The sequence below is a fragment of the Peromyscus eremicus genome, chromosome 4 (genome assembly GCF_949786415.1).
Source record: "Peromyscus eremicus chromosome 4, PerEre_H2_v1, whole genome shotgun sequence".
In the NCBI taxonomy this organism is placed as follows: domain Eukaryota; kingdom Metazoa; phylum Chordata; class Mammalia; order Rodentia; family Cricetidae; genus Peromyscus; species Peromyscus eremicus.
Window position 1 is genome coordinate 12,551,524 of NC_081419.1, and position 19,875 is coordinate 12,571,398.

The 19,875-nt window shown below is 47.6% G+C and overlaps 1 protein-coding gene across 1 annotated transcript; it reads left to right on the forward strand.

The window, feature by feature from the left end:
• The first annotated feature begins 6,769 nt into the window (after positions 1-6,769).
• LOC131907671 (translocon-associated protein subunit delta-like) lies at positions 6,770-7,385 on the forward strand. Its single transcript, XM_059258796.1, has one exon. The coding sequence runs from the start codon at positions 6,770-6,772 to the stop codon at positions 7,343-7,345; it is 576 nt and encodes a 191-aa protein (XP_059114779.1). The 3' UTR covers positions 7,346-7,385.
• The last annotated feature ends 12,490 nt before the right edge of the window (positions 7,386-19,875 follow it).

Genomic DNA, 19,875 nt, shown 5'->3' on the forward strand with positions numbered 1-19,875 from the left:
GAACCTTCTCAAAAACTGACCACATGCTTGGTCACAAAACAAATCTCAACAGATAGAAAAAAAATGGAATAGCCTCTTGTATATTATCGGACCACCATGCCTTAAAGTTAGATTTCAACAACAACAAAAATTATAGAAAGCCTACAATCTCATGGAAACTGAATAATGCCCACCTGAAACATCAATGGGTCAAGGAAGAAATAAAGAAAGTAATTAAAGATGTCCTAGAATTCAATGAAAATGAAAGTACAACATACCCAAACTTATGAGACACTATGAAAGCAGTGCTAAGAGGAAAATTCATGGCTCTAAATGCACACATAAAGAAGATGGAGAAATCCCATACCAATGAATTAACAGCACAACTGAAATCTCTAGAACAAAAAGAAACAAACTCACTCAGGAGAAATAGACACCAGGAAATAATCAAATTGAGGGCTGAAATCAACGAAATAGAAACCAAGAGAACAATACAAAAAATCAATGAAACAAAGAGTTGGTTCTTTGAAAAAATCAACAAGATAGACCAACCCCTAGCCAAATTAACCAAAAGGCAAAGAGAGAGCACCCAAATTAACAAAATCAGAAATGAAAAGGGAGACATAACAACAGACAATGAGGAAATCCAGAGAATCACCAGGTCATACTTCAAAAACCTGTACTCCACAAAAATGGAAAATTTGGAAGAAATGGACAATTTTCTGGATAGGTACCACATACCAAAATCAAGACCAGATAAACCATTTAAATAGACCAATAACCCCTAAAGAAATAGAAACAGTCATCAAAAGTCTCCCAACCAAAAAAAGCCCAGGATCAGATGGTTTCAGTGCAGAATTCTACCAGAATTTCAAAGAAGAACTAATACCAATACTCTTCAAATTGTTCCACACAATAGAAACAGAAGGAACACTACCAAACTCTTTTTATGAGGCTACAGTTACCCTGATACCCAAACCAAACAAAATGCAACAAAGAAAGAGAATTACAGACCAATCTCCCTCATGAACATTGATGCAAAAACACTCAACAAAATATTGGCAAACCGAATCCAAGAATACATCAAAAAAAAATTATCCATCATGATCAAGTAGGTTTCATCCCAGGGATGCAAGGATGGTTCAACATACGAAAATCTGTCAATGTAATACACCTTATAAACAAACTGAAAGAAAAAAAACCACATAATCATCTCATTAGATGCTGAAAAAGCCTTTCACAAAATCCAACACCCCTTCATGATAAAGGTCTTAGAGAGATCAGGAATACAAGGAACATTCCTAAACATAATAAAGGCAATTTACAGCAAACCAACAGCCAACATTAAATTAAATGGAGAGAAACTCAAAGCGATACCACTAAAATCAGGAACAAGACAAGGCTGTCCACTTTCCCCATATTTATTCAATATAGTACTTGAAGTTCTAGCTAGAGCAATAAGACAACAAAAGGAGATCAAAGGGATACAAATTGGAAAGGAAGAAGTCGATTTTTCACTATTTGCAGATGATATGATAGTATACATAAATGACCCCAAAAATTCTACCAGGGAACTCCTACAGCTGATAAACTCTTTCAGTAAAGTGGCAGGATACAATATCAACTCAAAAAAAAAAATCGGTAGCCCTCCTATACACAAATGATAAAAGGGCTGAGAAAGAAGTCAGAGAAACATTACCCTTTACAATAGCCACAAATAATATAAAATACCTTGGGATAACACTAACTAAACAAGTGAGGACCTTTTTGATAAGAACTTTAAATCTCTAAAGAAAGAAATTGAAGAAGATAGCAGAAAATTGAAGGATCTCCCATGCTCATGGATAGGTAGGATTAGCACAGTAAAAATGGCAATCTTACCAAAAGCAATCTACAGATTCAATGCAATCCCGATCAAAATCCCAACACAATTCTTCACAGACTTGGAAAGAAAAATACTCAACTTCATATGGAAAAACAAAAGACCCAGGATAGCTAAAAGAATCCTGTATGATAAAGCAACCTCTGGAGGCATCACGATCCTTGACTTCAAGCTCTACTATAGAGCTATAGTAATAGAAACAGCTTAGTACTGGTATAAAAACCAACATACAGACCAATGGAATCGAATTGAAGACCCTGACATTAATCCATGCACATATGAACACCGGATTTTTTTGTTTGTTTGCTTTTTTTGAGACAGTGTTTCTCTGTGTAGCTTTGTGCCTTTCCTGGATCTCACTCTGTAGACCAGGCTGGCCTCGAACTCACAAAGATCCGCCTGCCTCTGCCTCCCAAGTGCTGGGATTAAAGGCGTGCGCCACCACCGCCCGGCGAACACCTGATTTTTGACAAAGAAACCAAAACTATACAATGGAAAAAACAAAGTATCTTCAACAAATGGTGCTGGCATAACTGGAAGTCAATATGTAAGAGATTACAAATAGATCCATATCTGTCACCATGCACAAAACTCAAGTCCAAGTGGATCAAACACCTCAACATAAATCCAGTTACACTAAACTTAATAGAAGAGAAAGTAGGAAGTACTCTTGAACGCATTGGCACAGGAGATCACTTCCTAAATACAACACCAGCAGCACAGACACTGAGCACAACAATTAATAAATGGGACCTTTTGAAACTGAGAAGCTGTTGCAGGGCAAAAGACAAGTCAATAAGACAAAAAGACAGCCTATAGAATGGGAAAAGATCTTCACCAACCCCACATCTGACAGAGGATTGATCTCCACAGTATATAAAGAACTCAAGAAACTAGACATCAAAATACTGAACAATCCAATTAAAAAATGGGCTAAAGAGCTAAACAGAGAATTCACAAAACAAGAATCACAAATGGCTGAAAGACATTTAAAGAAATGCTCAACATCCTTAGTCATCAGAGAAATGCAAATCAAAACGACACTGAGATACCACCTTACACCTGTCAGAATGGCTATGATCAAAAACACTAGTGACAGTCAATGTTGGAGAGGATTCGGAGCAAAGGGAACACTCTTCCACTGTTGGTGGGAACGCAAGCTTGTACAAACCACTGTGTGTAGCTAAAGTTTTCCTGCCTGGCCCACAGTCAGGACAAATCTCTATCACCTGCCAGTCCCACAGCCGTCAGACCCAACCAAGTAAACACAGAGACTTATATTGGTTACAAACTGTATGGCCGTGGCAGGCTTCTTGCTAACTGTTCTTACAGCTTAAATTAATCCATTTCTATAAATCTATACCTTGCCACATGGCTCGTGGCTTACCGGCATCTTCACATGCTGTTTGTCATCGTGGCGGCTGGCAGTGTCTCTCTGACTCAGCCTTCCACTTCCCAGCTTTATTCTCCTCCTTGTCCCGCCTATACTTCCTGCCTAGCCAATGGCCAATCAGTGTTTTATTTATTGACTAATCAGCAACACATTTGCCATACAGAACATCCCACAGCAACTGTGGAAATCAGTAAGGCGGTTTCTCAGAAAATTAGGAATTGAACTACCTCAAGACCCAGCCATACCACTCTTGGGCATATACCCAAGGAATGTTCAATCATACCATAAAGATACATGCTCAACTATGTTCATAGCAACACTATTTGTAATAGCCAGAACATGGAAACAACTTAGATGCCTGTCAACTGAAGAATGGATTAAGAAAATGTGGTACATATACACAACGGAGTACTACTCAGCAGAGAAAAACAATGACAGCATGAAATTTGCAGGCAAATGGATGGAACTAGAAAAAAATCATCCTGAGTGAGGTAACCTAAGGACAAATATGGTATGTACTCACTCACAAGTGGATTCTAGATATAAAGTAAAGGGCAATCAGACTGCAACCCACAGAACCATGAAGGCTATATATATAGTATGGGGGACCCTAGGATGACTGTGGCTTATAATAAGTTTTACTCAATTACTGAGCAAGCCTCAATGAAACATTTCACTATTAAGATAAGAATTTATACTGTATCAAGCTGATAATGGAAAAATTAATTAATTAATTAATTTGAAAAATAAAAAATAAAAATAAAAAATAAAAAATAAAAGAAAAATTTGAACTATTAAAAAACAAACAAACATATTTTGCTAAAGTAAAAAGGGGGAACTAGGGACTCATTATTCCTCTCCACATTCTATTCTTTCCCTTGTTTTATATATTTTAAATTTTTCATCGGTGGATTCTGCTGGAGTATCCAGTGCAGATAAGCACTGGAGAGCTCCTGTTGCAAATCATCCTCTGGTGTGATGGAAGGATCTTTCTACTGGCACTTGGAGGAGACCTGATCTGGTGTTGGTGTGGGCCCGGGGTTCTGTTTAATGTCTTTCCTCAGGACAAAGAGGTTCCTCTTTGGATTCCTGAGCACTGAGTGCACCCTGGGGCTGCTACTGAAGCCCAACATGGCAGAGACCTATTGGGCCTTCATGAAAAACTCTCCCCTTCTGATGCCAATGGGGATTGAGAGCCCAATATGGCCAGCTTTGGCAAGCATTAACGTAAGCCTAGGAACTGTAGCATGCGGTTGGATTCTCCAGAAGGTAATGTATAGTAACTGCTTTTTCAAGTATGTTTGAGAACGTGTCACCCAGACACCTTGGAGATTAAGGATAACCCTGAAGGTCACTGACCTCCATTTGTTAACAGTAGCATGCCAGCTAAGCCTTTTCATTTTCAAAATCCTCTTCAAGCTGGTGTAGTACCTACTTTTCAGGAGTGGCTCTGTGCAACATTTATTGGCCTCCTGAAATTCATTTAGCCCCCTTTGAAGATACCTTAAAATTTATGATCCTAAATGTAGTCATTATAAGACCATTAGTTATGCTCCTTGTGAGCTGCCTGTTTTTTGCTTATGGTTCTTAGTTGTTATTTTGCAGAGCTGCCAGATTAAGTCGTGCTGGGATCAAGAAAAATGGGCCTTGGTGGTTCATGTTCTTGGAGTTGTATCCATGCTAGTGGATGCCCACACGCTCCAGAAGAGAATTTGACATTGCTTCTGCCATTGTTGCTGTTATGGCAGAGGCAGCCACCACTGTTACTGTTTCTGGGATTACCATTTCATAATTGCTTACTACAGTTAGCACAGTTGGAGACCCTGGCAGCAAAAGTAGCTACCACAGTTAGTTAATCTTTTATTCTATTGGGCATGATAAATTTAATTCAATAGTTATATACATTTCGATTGGCTTTGAAAATTATAAATTTATAAACTCAAGTTCCATTTGCTTTTGGGATACCATCTTACAAGGACTCCAATTTGCAGTAAGGCTTATTAAGGAAGGGAATGGCTCAGTTACCTTTAGCCTACTGGGAGGGTTAGGACTTCTGTTGGTCTTTTCTGTGTTGAACACACAGATTGCAAGGCCAGTGCCACTTTGAGATCTTTGGCAGCAGTTAACTCTGCAGCTCACACACGATTGAGCCTGTATGATAATGAGTATTCAAAGATGGGTAATGCCTGAGGGGTGCTCACCAACCTAAGACAACCTGTGTGTCCTGGGCAGGTGTCTCTATGATGGGTAAGGTGACCTGCTGACGTCCCACACAACCTAAGTCAAAAGCTCATTTTTTAGTAAAAGGGGGACCTGTAGGGCCCTGGTCCCAGTTTTGGGTAACTGTTGCCTTGCTTGCTGACTTTGACCTTGTTATCCTCTCTATGCTAATTCCCTGCCGGGTTCCACCCTCCTGAATGCTTAAGGGAAGTTCCTTGTATGTGTAGCCTGCATAATGGGCGTTAACAGCTTAGATGCAAGATTGTAAAACATCGGTAGCAAACTTCTGCTCTCCAGGGTTGTCCCATTGTGCTGTAAGCCTGTATTTAAGACCTCCTCCCTCCTTCAATAAACGGCATTCAGCATTTAAAAAAAATTAATTAAATTAAATTTTAAAAAAATACCAATACCTAGGACAGTAAGGCAAGTCAGAGAGTTTCTAGGCTCTACGGGGTTTTGCAGACTGTGGATCCCAGGATATACTGAAATTGTTTGCCCCCTCTATGAGGCCATGAAAGAACAGACTCTGACTTGGAACTCTGAATGGCAGACTGCCTTTGACACCATTAAGCAAAAATTGCTAGAAGCCCCAGCCCTGGGTCTCCCCGATATCAACAAGCCTTTCTTCCTGTATGTAGATGAAAATAAGGGGGTGGCAAAAGGGGTGCTGACCCAGAGCATTCGGCCTTGGAGGAGGCTGGTGGCCTATTTACCTAAGAAATTGGACTCTGTGGCAGCAGGATGGCCCTGTGCCTACGCATCATTGCTGCCGTGGCCTTGTTGGTTAAAGATGCAAACTCACTTTGGGGCAAAGCCTCGTGGTGGCTACTCCACATGCCCTGGAGTCGGTTCTGAAGCAGCCTCCTGACAGATGGATGAGTAACGCCAGAGTGACTCATTACCAAGCTCTACTCCTAAATCCAGGTAGAATAACATTCCAGGTGCCCGCTGCCCTCAGTCCAGCCACTATGCTACCTGATTCAGACCTAGAGGACCCTACACGACTGCAAGGAGATCCTCTCCCAAGTGCATTGCATTTTACCAGACCTTCATGACACACCACTGACAGACACGGAGGAAAACTGGTACAGGATGGACACAGGTACGCAGGGGCTGTGGTCACCACCACCTGGGAGGTGGTCTGGGCAGAAGCCCTACCCGCTGGCACCTCAGCCCAGTGGGCCGAACTAATAGCACTGACAAAAGCTTTATGCTTGGACAAAGACAAAAAGATCAACATCTACATGGATAGTAGGTATGCTTTCACTACCTTACACATATATGGGGCAATATACATGGAAAGGGGGCTACTGACTGCTGAGGGAAAGACTATTAAAAGTAAACAAGAGGGCGCTTCCTCGTCTGCTCAGCATGTTCAGGGCGGCTTGCTCTCTTTTCCCTTCCGCAGAAAAGAGGCGATAGCGGCGATGGCATCTTTCGGCGCTGTGGCGCCACTCCTGCTGTCCGGCTTATCTTGCTGCTCAGAGACCGTATTCATCGTGGAGATCTCACTGACTTGCAAGAACAGGGTGCAGAACATGGCTCTTTATGCTGATGTTAGTGGAAAACAATTTCCTGTAACCCGGGGCCAGGATGTGGGCCAATATCAGGTTTCATGGAGCCTGGAGCATAAGAGCGCCCGTGCGAGCACCTATGAGGTCAGATTCTTCAATGAAGAGTCCTACAGCCTCCTAAGGAAGGCTCAGAGAAGTAATGAGGACGTTTCCATCATCCTGCCTCTGTTTACAGTCAGTGTGGACCATCGGGGCACCTGGAAAGGGCGGTGGGTCTCTACGGAAGTGCTGGCTGCAGTAATCGGCATAGTGATCTACTACCTAGCCTTCAGTGCAAAGAGCCACATCCAGGCCTGAGGGCAGCATCCTCGGCCTTCTATTGCTTCTTTCAATAAACAGTTGCGCCGGGCGGTGGTGGCGCACGCCTTTAATCCCAGCACTCGGGAGGCAGAGCCAGGCGGATCTCTGTGAGTTCGAGGCCAGCCTGGTCTACAGAGTGAGTTCCAGGAAAGGCACAAAGCTACACAGAGAAACCCTGTCTCAAAAAACCAAAAAATAAATAAATAAATAAATAAATAAACAAACAGTTGCTATTTGGAAAAAAATAAACAAGAGATATTAAAATTGTTACAAGCACTCTGGCTCCCAAAGAAGCTATCAGTGATGCACTGTCCAGGACATCAAAAGGGGATGTGGTTTCAAAAGGAAACAATTTGGCAGATCAAAAAGCAAGGGAGGCGGCTACACTTACAAGCCCTGTAGCCCTACCGGTCCTGACTGACCCAGGCCCTCGCAGCCTGCCCTTACTGCCAAAATACAACTCAGATGAAGAGGCCTGGGCTAGTCAATTAGAAGGAGCATACAAGAAGGATGGCTGGTGGCAATTACCTTCAGGAAAAAATACTGCTACCGAGATTACTAGGAAAGCATGTACTCATAAGAATCCATCAGACCTCCCACTTGGGGACTCAAAAGCTGAGAGAATTGATCTCTGGGTCCCCACTGAAGATTTGACAGGCCAGCCACCTGATCAACAAAATTGTGACAGAGTGCAAAGCTTGCCAATTGGTAAACGTCTACAAAACAAAAGGAGAAAAGGGCACCTGAATGAGAGGGACTTGCCCAGGTATGTACTGGGAAATAGATGTCACAGAGATCAAACCAGGTAAATATGGATATAAATACCTGCTAGTTCTTGTAGGCACCTATTCAGGATGGACTGAAGCCTACCCCACCAAACGTGAAACAGCTCATGTGGTGGCCAAGAAGATACTGGAAGAAATCCTCCCCAGGTTTGGCTTCCCACACATGATCAGGTCAGACAATGGCCCAGCCTTCATCTCGCAGGTAAATCAGGGAGTAGCCACTGCATTGGGGACTGAGTGGAAACTACATTGTGCTTACAGACCCCAGAGCTCAGGCCAGGACAAAAGACTGAACTGGACCCTAAAAGAGACCCTAACCAAATTAGCCCTAGAGACTGGTGGTGACTGGGTAACTCTCCTCCCTTTTGCCTTGTTCCGTGTAAGGAACTCTTCTTATCAGCTGGGGATGATACCCTTTGAAATAATGTATGGTCTACTTCCACCCCTTGTGACTAGCCTCCAGACTGAGTTGATTCTGCCACCAGAAGAGGTAGACCTTCTTGAGAGCCTAAAAACTCTGACCCGAGTGCAGAAAGATATTTGGCCTCAACTGCAGGCCCTGTACTCATCCTCCTCTCCCCCTGAGCCTCACAGTTTCAAACCTGGAGACTGGGTCCTGATCTGGAGGCATCAACGCAAGTCCCTGGAGCCACGGTGGAAAGGACCCTACCTTGTCATCTTGACTACCCCACGGCTCTCAAGGTGGACGGCATCTCCACTTGGATCCACCACACCCACGCTCGACCCGTGGTGTCTGCAGCTGAGGAACATCCAGACGGAACCTGGAGAGTGTCCAAACATCCTACTGATCCCTTGAAGTTAAAGCTACACCAAAGACCCAGAGATGAAGCTCGCTCTGCTAACCTGGTGCCTCCTGATCCACCTGCTTGTCCCCCAGGGGGAGGCAAAGCCCCAAACTAACCCCCATGCACCTTGGAGCCTGACCTGGACCCTGACCAATCCTGAGACTGGACGAACTTTTAAATTGGCCACTGAGACTCATCCCTTAGGTATTTGGTACCCCCAGTTAACCTTTGATTTATGCACCCTAGCAAAGGACTCATGGACATCAGCTGATACTGACCAGGTCTTCCCCAAACACGCCTACCCCAGTTGTCAGTATAGTAACTGGTACATCTGCCCGGGGGTAAGCGAACTCTCGAATGCAGGGAGCCTGAGGTATATTATTGTGCTGCTTGGGGTTGTGAAACTAGTGCCTCTAGATAGGGGACTAGCAAACAAGACCTGGTCCCCTTCACTCGCCCCTGCTATGGGGAGTCCACAATCGCTATTACCTTTAATGAAGAAGGAAAAAAGTTTGATTGGTTGACAGGCAAAATTTGGGGGCTTCGACTATACCTCCCAGGCAAAGGAGATATGGGGATCCTATTCTCCTTAAGGCTGGTTGCAACGCCCCCTCTGATCATGGCAGTGGAGCCTAATAAGATAATCAATCCTAGCCCAACGGGGAAAAAAACCTCTCTCTCCCTCTAACTCCACCACATCCATCGATGACCCTAACATGTCGGTTGCATCTACACCTAAAGCATCCTGGGTGACTGAAACCATGTTTGAAAGACCCTCGGGGCACCCAGACCCCCTGTTTACAATCTTGCTACAGTCATTCTTACTCTTGAACAGCTCCAGACCAGAGTTGACCACCTCCTGTTGGCTATGCTATAGTGCAAAGCCACCATATTACGAGGGAGTGGCTGTGTTGCCCCCCAGTGACAGCCCTGGGTGCAGGAACAAAAGGAGGCTATAGGGTCTTGCCGATGGCATTCAAATATTTCCCTGACCCTTGAATAAGTCTCGGGTTAGGGACTATGTATAGGAATGGTGCCCCACCACTTCCTGCCTCTTTGTAATCATACCAAGTCTATTGCCAGCCAAGCCGGGTATCTGGTCCCAGCAGACGACACTTGGTGGGCATGCTCCTCTGGTCTAACACCCTGCGCCCATGTTACTGTGCTGAACCAAATTGGAGGGATCTGTGTCCTCGTATGCCTAGTTCCCTGAGTGGTTTTTCATGCCGCAGAGGAGCTGTCTAGCCTCAGTGAAGCCACTCAGTATTCCCTCAGACAAAAAAGAGAGCCAGTCACAGCCCTTACCCTTGCTGTTTTAATGGGCACTAGCATAGCAGGATTGGGGACAGGGGCGGCTTCCCTCGTCACCCAGCAATGCTATTATGCGGACCTCCGCATATCAATAGATGAAGATATTCAAAGAATAGAAACCTCCACCACCCACCTGCAGGACTCTCTGTCCTCATTAGCTGAAGTAGTCCTACAAAACAGGAGGGGACTAGACCTGCTATTCTTGAAGGAAAAAGGGCTGTGTGCAGCCCTGGGGGAAGAATGTTGGTTTTTTTGTTTTGTTTTGTTTTGTTTTGTTTTTGTTTTTTGTTTTTTTTTTTTGGTTTTTCGAGACAGAGTTTCTCTGTGTAGCTTTGCGCCTTTCCTGGAACTCACTTGGTAGCCCAGGCTGGCCTCGAACTCACAGAGATCCGCCTGGCTCTGCCTCCCGAGTGCTGGGATTAAAGGCGTGCGCCACCACCGCCCAGCAAGAATGTTGTTTTTATGCAGATCATTCAGGAATAAAGATTCCATGGCAAAAGTCAGGGAAGGTTTATTTAAAAAAAAAAAAAAAAAAAAAACCATAAAGCTACGCAAAGTTGGTTCAAGAGCTGGTACTCCCAGTCCCCCTGGCTTACTACTCTGGTCTCATCCTTCATAGGGCCCTTAATACTTTTCGTGTTGGCCATCACGTTTGGACCCAGAGGCCCGGGACACCATGCTCCTGCTGTTGCCCACAGTGCGTGTGCGCCTGCTCTGTCCTGATAGGATGTGGGCCCCACTCTGCCCAGCCCAGCTGCTATGCCCCTCCCCTGGTGGCCTACTGGATTTAGCTCCACCCCTGTCTAGACATGCCAGCTTCCAGCTCAGCCTTTACCAATTTGATCTCCAATTCTGGCCATGCCCTCTCCAGGCCAAGTGTCTGCCCCTAAGCTGCCCAATTGTAATAGCCTAGGCTTAGTGTGGGCTTGCTCAGTGCTGGCTTCAGAGCCTCATCTCCCTCATCTCAACACACCCAATTGTGGTGATGTTGTATCCCAGTCATAAGCAGATGCCCTTTGGACCTGCATGGGTAAATGGGTAGGGTACTCACTGGATAGAGAGCTAAGATGTGGTCTTGTCATCTTGCTACTCTGGCCAGCGCCCACAGAGGAGTGCCCCACAGAGGAGTGCCCCACGTGGAACCCAGGACCGGGCTCTGAATTCTGCTTGCACCTACAGCCCTTTCTCTGCTGCTACCAAACAGGTGTGCCTTAGCTGTGCCGGAGCTCTGCTGAAGAGCCAGACAGAAGAGAAGTCAGGGCATTTTATAATCTCCAAGCTTGAGGGCTCCACAGATCTACACAACAGGCGATCAGTCCCGACAGGTCTGGGGTGAATCTCAGCTGCGTGACTTTGAACGTTCTGCCATGCTGTGCTAATGAGGGGATTTAACAAGGCAACTCCATGTAGTTAAAAAGGAGGTTTATTTTGGGGTAACTTACAGCCATCAAAGGGGTTGGTTACAAGATCTGGGAGAGGTGAGGTGCAGTCCAGCGGGGTTCTCTGGAGAACTCTGACTTGGTCTTCCATCCAGCATCCAGGATCACGAAGAACCAAGAGATCCAGCACATACAGATCTTGGGGTCTCAGCCCGTCCCAGGGGCAGGTCATAGGTAGGCGTGGCAGTTACCAGAAGCCTCACTAGGGGTAGTACTTCCAGGTCATAGCTGGAACAGCTACCCAGTACACTGTTCCTCAATTTCCCCATCTAGCACACTGTTCAATTCTCCAGACACTGCCACAGATGTGCTCTTCCTGTTCAGAACAGCACATAGGGGTGGTCATGGAGCCAGCTGGCCCCTCTGTTGCTGAGGGCCCAACCTGGCCTCCACTCTTTGCAGAGACCTATCAGCAGCTTCAGGACTTCCAGTCAGGGCCAGATCAGCACAGTCAAATGCTTTGGCCAATGCCACTGTGGTAAGCCCATCCCCGGAGCCTGGAAAGTCTGTGCCACTGTGGGTCAACTCCCTGTACCTTGTTTTCCTCACCTGTGGAGACACCCACCTGAGGTGTCTACAGAAATATAGTTTGTTCCTACTCATGTTTTAGAATCCCTGACAGCTGGGAGCTAGTGACATGTCAGTTTGATCTACTAAAAAGACCTTAGCAGTGCCCAGCTGTGACCCTGGAGAGTTCTCTCATGTCAGTTGTTCCTCTATCCAAAGCTTCTCCCAAACCCCCTCTCTGAAGCCCTTGGGACCCTGTCCTTGGACAAGGCTTCTAGCTTCCTGAGCCTCCTGGAGAGAGTCCTGGCAGAGGAGACAGATTCCCTGGGGCCTGTTGCCCTGCTGGTCATCCTGCACTTCCTGAAGAGTGTGACTGCTCTGGAGCTAAGGAGCCAGAGCCGCTGACCAAGCTCTGGCAGGGACTTGGCAGAGGCTTCATGTCTGTGGTCAGCCTGGACCTGGAGGAGCAATCAAACAGTGAGTGGCTGTCCATCGCCGAGGTGAGGCAGGCAAGGCTGGGCAGGATCTGGCCTTGCAGCCCCCTTATTGTATAACTGTGGATGAGCCAGCACCCATTTCTGGGCTGCATCTCTGCATGCCATAGGAGAAGCTCCTTTTGTCGCTATGAGTGGAAATTCCACTTGAACACTGCACATAGTTAAGAATGGCATTAAGAGGCACTGTGGATAAGGGCCCTCCCCATATCTAAGAATCTGCCAACTGCCTCAAGTGGGGTGTCCTCTATGTGGAGTGGTCCGCCCATCATGTCTGCCTAAATACACAGGCAGGCACTCTGGAGAGCAGAATTTGCCACTGGAAGGAGAGGCTACTAGAAAACTCATCCTTGCAAGTTGCTAGTGGACAGAATTAGGAACAGGGTGCAAGGGTGGTAGAAATGGCACAACCGAGGAGGCTGGCGCTGAAGATGGTTCACCTGGACAGGTAGGCATGTGTGAAGTCCACCTGGAACTTGGGATTTGGGGCACTGTGGTAGATGAGGAAATCCTGGACTTCAGTTTTCTTACTAGAGAATGGGATTCTCACACTAGCCTTGCTAAGACGATGGAGAAGTGAACTGGATGTCTTGCCCAGCAGAAAGTGGATGGCCATTCAGTGAATTTTCTTGGTCCCCTCCCCTGTGCTCACTCCCACATGACTTTGGGTTTTGTTTTGTTTCTTAATATGAAACTTGAGCACCTCTATTATGGGCTTCACACTGAATCAGTAGTGGAGAGTGAAGTGGCCCAGACAGAGTGGGCTCCAGTTGGCAAACAGGCCAGCAGCAACACAGCATACTAGGAGAGGTTACAGGAGGCTGAGGCAGGCAGAGGAAGCCAAGCCTTGATCTTGAGGCCACTAAAGGTTTAGAGTCAGAAACCCAAGCATCTGTGACCCCCAGATCAAGGCCTGTGATGGTGGAGCCTGGTGTGGGAGCAGGAACAGAAGAGCTGCAGCTTCCTCGCAGGTGGCTGGTGGGCCTAGGCCCCTGGTGATGAGTGTGCAGCACCTAGCATCCCTGATGATCTCAACTGACTTCTGCACAGCCTCAAATTCGTATCCAGCATCGCCTTGCTGGTGAGTAACCATCCACTCCCACAGCTAGACCCAGACGCCATTCCTTAGTGTGGTCTCTGAGAGCTCATTCTCTGCACCTCCATGCACTTCCTGGTGTTTTCTTCCTTTACCCAGGCTATGTCTTCTGCCCATCCTGCCCTTTCTCTCTTGATCTCCTAGCAAATTCCTCCCCTCAGAGCCCTGCTTGAGCACTAACTCCTCACCAGAAACACACACACACTCACACACACCTGAGTTCTCTCTTGTTGGGCAGGTCTTCCCTCCTCAGTTACTCTAACATCTTGAACATGTCCCTGCATAATAGGATGTCCCTCCTTCCTGAGGGCCCTGGAGTCCCAGGCATATTTGAACAATCTCTGCCCAAGGCTAGACCCAAGTTCACACTCATCAAGTGTTTGTAGATCCACTGGGGACTCCCATAGTGATCTTCAGCCACAGGTCCCACCCAATGGTGACACCCTCCCCTCAGGACTCCAAAAAGCCTTTGTATCTTGGTCTAGAGGCTCAACCTCTCTGGGCTTGAATAATGGGCCCCCAGTCCTGAGTGGGTAGAGGGGAAGCGCAGCCTGAAACTGTACACCCTGGCAGAAAGCCCTCCCTCCTGAAGTCTAACCACGGCTCCATTTGACCCCAGGCCTGGAGGTGCAAAGCACGTGACGGAGGCCAACACCTGGAGGGCATCCAGATGTACCAGGCCACATCCACATCTCTGCAGGTGAAGTGAGCTGGCTCCTAGTGGAAGGTGGGTGAAGAGGAAAGTTGTCTGGACCCCTGTCATGTTCCAGGTGAAACATCTGCTCTGACATCACTGTCTGTGCTTCTTTGATGGGCTAGCCTTAGCTTTCAGAGCCTCAGTTTCTTCATATGTAAGATGGGCTATTAGCTCTTAGCTGGTGGATGGCTGTGAGGGTAGAAGCCCCCAACACATTCTGGCATTCACTTAATCTCCTCCAGTGAACCACATGATTTCCTCAGAAGTAGCTAAGTGAAAAAGGCCTCCAGCCTTGACCACTCAGGACTTGGGGATCAGTGTGCAGGACAGACAAAGGGATTTGGAACTACAGGTTAGGATGTGTGAACCAGGGCTGATTGGAATTCTGCCTTTTCAGTCACATCACTTTTCAGTCATGTGATCTTAGGAAAGTCACTGGCTTCTGCCCCTCAGTTCCCCTACTGTAAAAGGGAGAGAGCAATACCTTCAGAGATATCTAGTGCCTCCCACTCTGCCAGGCCTTTCTGAAGTCATAGTCATCTACAGCTGGTTCACCTCGAGCATCTTCCAGGGCACCCTGGAGGCACCTGGTCTAGAGGCCCAGGTCCCTGATGGCTCAGAGAAGGCTAAGGCTCAGAGGTGAGCAGACCCCACCCAGTAGATGGCAGAAGACCTGTGTCTCCCTCACGCCCCAGAGAAGTCAGGCCTCTATCTCTTCCCAGACCTCTTTCATGGTGGGCAGATTAGCGTTTATCAGTGTGCTGGCTGGGACCTGCTCCCCTCCCATCTGGGATCTGGTTTTAGAGCTGAGACTCTGAGAGGAAACAGGGCTTTCCAACAAGTCCCTGAGGCTGGACCTCAGGCCCTGAGTTGTGGTATGGCCACCCTTAAAATCTCCCTTTGTCCCTACAGGTTCCTAAGCACCCAAGTGCGGTCAGATATACTCTCGTGAGGTATGGGACACGGCTGGGGAGCTGAGCACAGCTGTGACCTTTCACCTGCAGCACCAGGCCCAGGTACTGGACAATGAAGCACCTGTCTGGTCAACCCCCGTCCCTGCCCCCCTGCATCCAATATTTGTTCACTGGACAGCCAAGGTCTAAACATGCCCAAAATAGCATACCAGGCTGGAGTGATGGCTTGGCAGCTAAGAGCTGCTCTTCAGAGGACCCCTGACTCCATCTGCAGCATCCATGTGGCATCTCACAGCTGTTTGTGACACCAGTCCCAGGGATACAAGGTCCTGAGGTCACTACATGTATGTGGTGTACAGACATGCATGCAAGCAACACACACATACACACACACACACACACACACACACACACACACACACACACTATCATATTTATCCTCAGAAATCCCCATGGTTCTCCAGGGATCAGAAGGGGAGTAATGTGCACTTTTCACAATAGCCACATAAATAATTTAAGCAACTTTCACTGGGCTGTCAAACTGCCTGTTCCCTGTGGTGCCCAGGAAGACTGCATGATTGACCCCATCTTAAGGTGATAGAGCAAAGATACCATCCTAGAGCTGTATAACTAAAAGAAATTTTAAAATGAATACATGATACATACATATACACATACATACATACACACATGCATACATATATACATACTACAAACACATACATACATACATACATACATACATACATACATACATACTACAAACATACACATACATACATACATACATACATACATACATACATACAAACACATTTAAAATCACACTGGCCCACCATAGGAATATGTGGACAGGTGGTATTCAGGGAGTCTTCTCTGCATTGGGCTTCAGGGGAATGAAAGCTAGAAGTGTGTCTCAGGACTAGAGCATTTGCCTAGAATTCATGAGGCCCTGGGTTCTATCCCCAGCACTTTAAAAACAAAACCATGTGACCTCAATGACAGTAGGCAGGGTGCTACTCAGAAAGCTCTGGAGACCGGCTGAGTTATGGACTGTCACTGGGGTGGTGTGAAGAGGGAGGGGTTCTCTATAGCCTGGCGTGGAAAGGCTTTCATGGCAGGGGGTTTGGTTTCACAGTATGCAGTATCCAAACTCCCAATTCCTTTTTTTAAAAACCCTTGAGGCATTTAAAGAAAACCTCTGTTGCTCACAGTGGGTCATTCTGGAGCACATGAACTCCCATTGTGGCCACCATAGCAATTTGTCTGCATAGCCACCCAAGCCTTCATCGGCCTGGTTACAAACATCACTCCTCAACCCTCCAGTGTGGTGATATATTGTGTACCCTAATAAACTTGCCTGAGGATCAGAGGACAGAGTCGGCCACTAGATTAGACACAGAGGCCAGGCGGTGGTGGCACACACCCTTAATCCTATCACTTGGGAGGCAGAGAGCCTCTGGATCTCTGTGAGTTCAAGGACACATTGGGAACAGAGCCAGGAGTGGTGGCACATGCCTTTAATCCCAGTCAGCAGGGAAGCAGACTCCAGATAAGACAGGGAAGATGGGCTTCCTGGAGCCAGAAAGGAACCCCCATGCTCATGTGCTAAGAGGTCAGGTTAGACAGAGGCACTGCCATGAAAAGACACTGGGTCTGGAAGAGCCCAGGACGACTTATATACTTATTTTCTGTAAACATCACATCATAACCCATTGGTGGCCTCATTTCTACCAGCTGTCTGGGGTCCTTATGAGTATCACCTGCCCCACAGGACCATCCTCCTGGGTATGTCACTCACTTCCAATCCAGAACTCTGCTAAGTCAGTAGAAGCTTGCCTGGAGGGGTAGCTTTTAGGGAGATCCAGCAAGAGAGATACACTCAAGTGCTCATTTATTAAACACCTACTGTGTGCATGCCTAGTCCCTGGTGGTTGGTACTGTTGTTGCCATCCTTAATCCCCTAGAGAGACTTGAAGTCACCAGGCAGGGTGAGTCTGGTGCAAACCAGGATGGGGATGGGCTCCTCGCTGTCATTCCCTGCAGGGAAGTCCTGAAGGGGAGACTGTCATTTGTGGGCTGTGGTGTGTCCCTCTGTGCTCTTGCTACCACGTTCCTGCTCTTTCTGGTGGCTGGGTGAGGAAATGTCCCACATCAGGGCTCTATTTGTCTCCTCTCCGATTCCATAGTGATCCCCATGAGACTTCAGTCTGGAGCTTCTCTTAGGGTGAGTTGGGCCCCTTGCTGCCAACGTGAGCCCAGCAGCGGGGGATCCGAGCAAGACCAGGCTGAAAGGGCTTGAGCCTCATGGGGCTGTCCTCACCAGCCAGCTCTTCTGCCTACTACAGGGTCCCCACTTCCGAGCTGACCACAATTCATAAAAATCTCACTCTTTCTCTGGCCTTTGCTGAGGGCTTCCTCATGACCAGCAAGTGTGTGAGGGCCAACAAGTGGGCAGCCAGCAGGTGGCTTATAAGCTCTGGGGCTAGGAAAGCATGGGAGGCCTTTTGGGGTCTCCTCCCACTGTTTACTTGCTGATGGCTTCCTTGCCTTGGTGGGGGGCAAATTCCAGAGAAGAAAGACCCAGATGGTACAAGTGACAGAGACCTTTCCCCTGACTCCTGTTTGAATGAGAATGCCAAACATAGTCATGGGATCAAGGTAAGCTGTGCTCAGAGCTGACCTCACTGGTGACCTCCATCTTCCTCCAGGTGGCCTGTGTGGCTGTCACAGCTACCATGCATCTTCTCTTTCTGGTTGCCTTCTCCTGGATGCTAATGGAGGGACTACTGCTATGGAGCAAGGTGGTAGCTGTGAGTCTGTGCCCGGGCCCCAGGCTGAGGTTGTACTACGCTGCAGGCTGGGGTGAGGACCCCTTGTTCTTTTCTCCATTGCTGCTCAACACTGCCTCACACCTGGGCCTATCCCGAGCCCATCAGTACCATTCAACATCCAACAGCACCTCAGCACTACCTAATACACAGTAGCCAGTACCACTGAACACCCAGCACTCATCATGACCGCAGACCTGTTCCACCCAGTACTTGTCTCTAACACTTGTCTTTGATGTGAGCTCAGTTTCCTCAGACTCTAGTTTCACCCAGCCTGTTTCTCTTAAGTTCCCCCCACCTCTAGTTCCTAATCTGAAACCAGCTAACACTGTGCCAATTGCTACCCCTCCTGCTCACTGGCTCCCAGTCTTGACTCTCTCTCTGTTGCAACCAATAGTATCAGGCCCCAGACCCCACACAACACTCTGCCCTGGTTCTTAAATTGACCCAGGAATCCCAAGGGACAATTGTGTGCTGGATCCTTGAAAGAAATGAGTGGTGGCATGGCCTAAGGCCATTTTCTCCTTCCTGTGGCCATTGTGGCCATCACCCTAACAATGCACCCCCATGACTTCTGGACTGCTGGCTCAGTGTGCACACAGATGCCATCTGGGCTTTTGTGGGGCCTGTGATGTTTGTGCTGACTGTGAGCTCGGAGGTGTGGGTGCCACAAGAGAGGGACATGTCGGGAAGAGGGAATTCCTCTTGTCCACTGGCACCCAACCTCCATGCCAACACCTGCATCCTGGTCCAGCACCCACCACCATGCACACATGCTGAACCCACAGCCTGGCCTGCAGCAGAAGATCAGGTTCCAGATGTGGTGAGGCTCAGCTGGGGGGCAGGATGAGGTTGGGGTGCAAGGCCAGCTGGCACCCCACATGAGCCTGGTTGAGTGTGAGCACAGTGAGTATGTGTTGGGATGTGTGGCCAAGCATAAGCCCATGTGAAACAGAGGAGTACATGTGTAGTCTTCCTTTTATGGCACTTATGCTTGGATATGCCATGCTGTAGGAGGCACTGTGTATGCCAGCCACTGTCCCAGGGCCTCACTGTCTGCAAAAGGTGCTGAAGGTTTGCTTGAGACAAGACAGGTGGACTCCCCAAGTCAGGATATCTGCAGTTCGGGATCTGAGTAGTAAGGATTCAGTAAAGATTCAGGTCTCCAGCTCCACCAAGAACCCTTCCCACTCCCCAGCACCATGACCTCTGGAGCATGATGGGGTGACCTTCTTCCTATAGCTTTGCCTCCTCTGTTCCCTTCTTCACTTGAGCCATCCCCACCACAGCAGAACCACTCGACCAGAAAGTCCTTGAGAAAACAGGGAGCCCAGGCTCCTGGAGAGGGGGTGCAGAGCCTTCTTGGCTCATGCACCCCATACCCTTGCACAGTTCTGGGCAGCTGCCCTCATTTTTGCAAACTAGGCTTGGGATGAAATCTCATCTCCCAGTACCACCACCCCTACTAGAAGGGAGTAAGGTCCATGCAAGGGCTTTGCAAAATGTTCTTACAGTCTGCAGCTGCAGACCCTCTTTCTGGGTGCTCCTCCATCCATCAGACACAAGGGAGCATACTGGCCTCTCAGCTCTGCCTCCTTTCCCCACAGGGCCATGGTGAAGCTGGTGTTGGCCCTGCTACCTGTCCTG

Bases quoted from the DNA above. Each gene is read 5' to 3' on its own strand.
- LOC131907671 (XM_059258796.1), top strand. From the start codon at position 6,770: ATGGAAAGGGGGCTACTGACTGCTGAGGGAAAGACTATTAAAAGTAAA.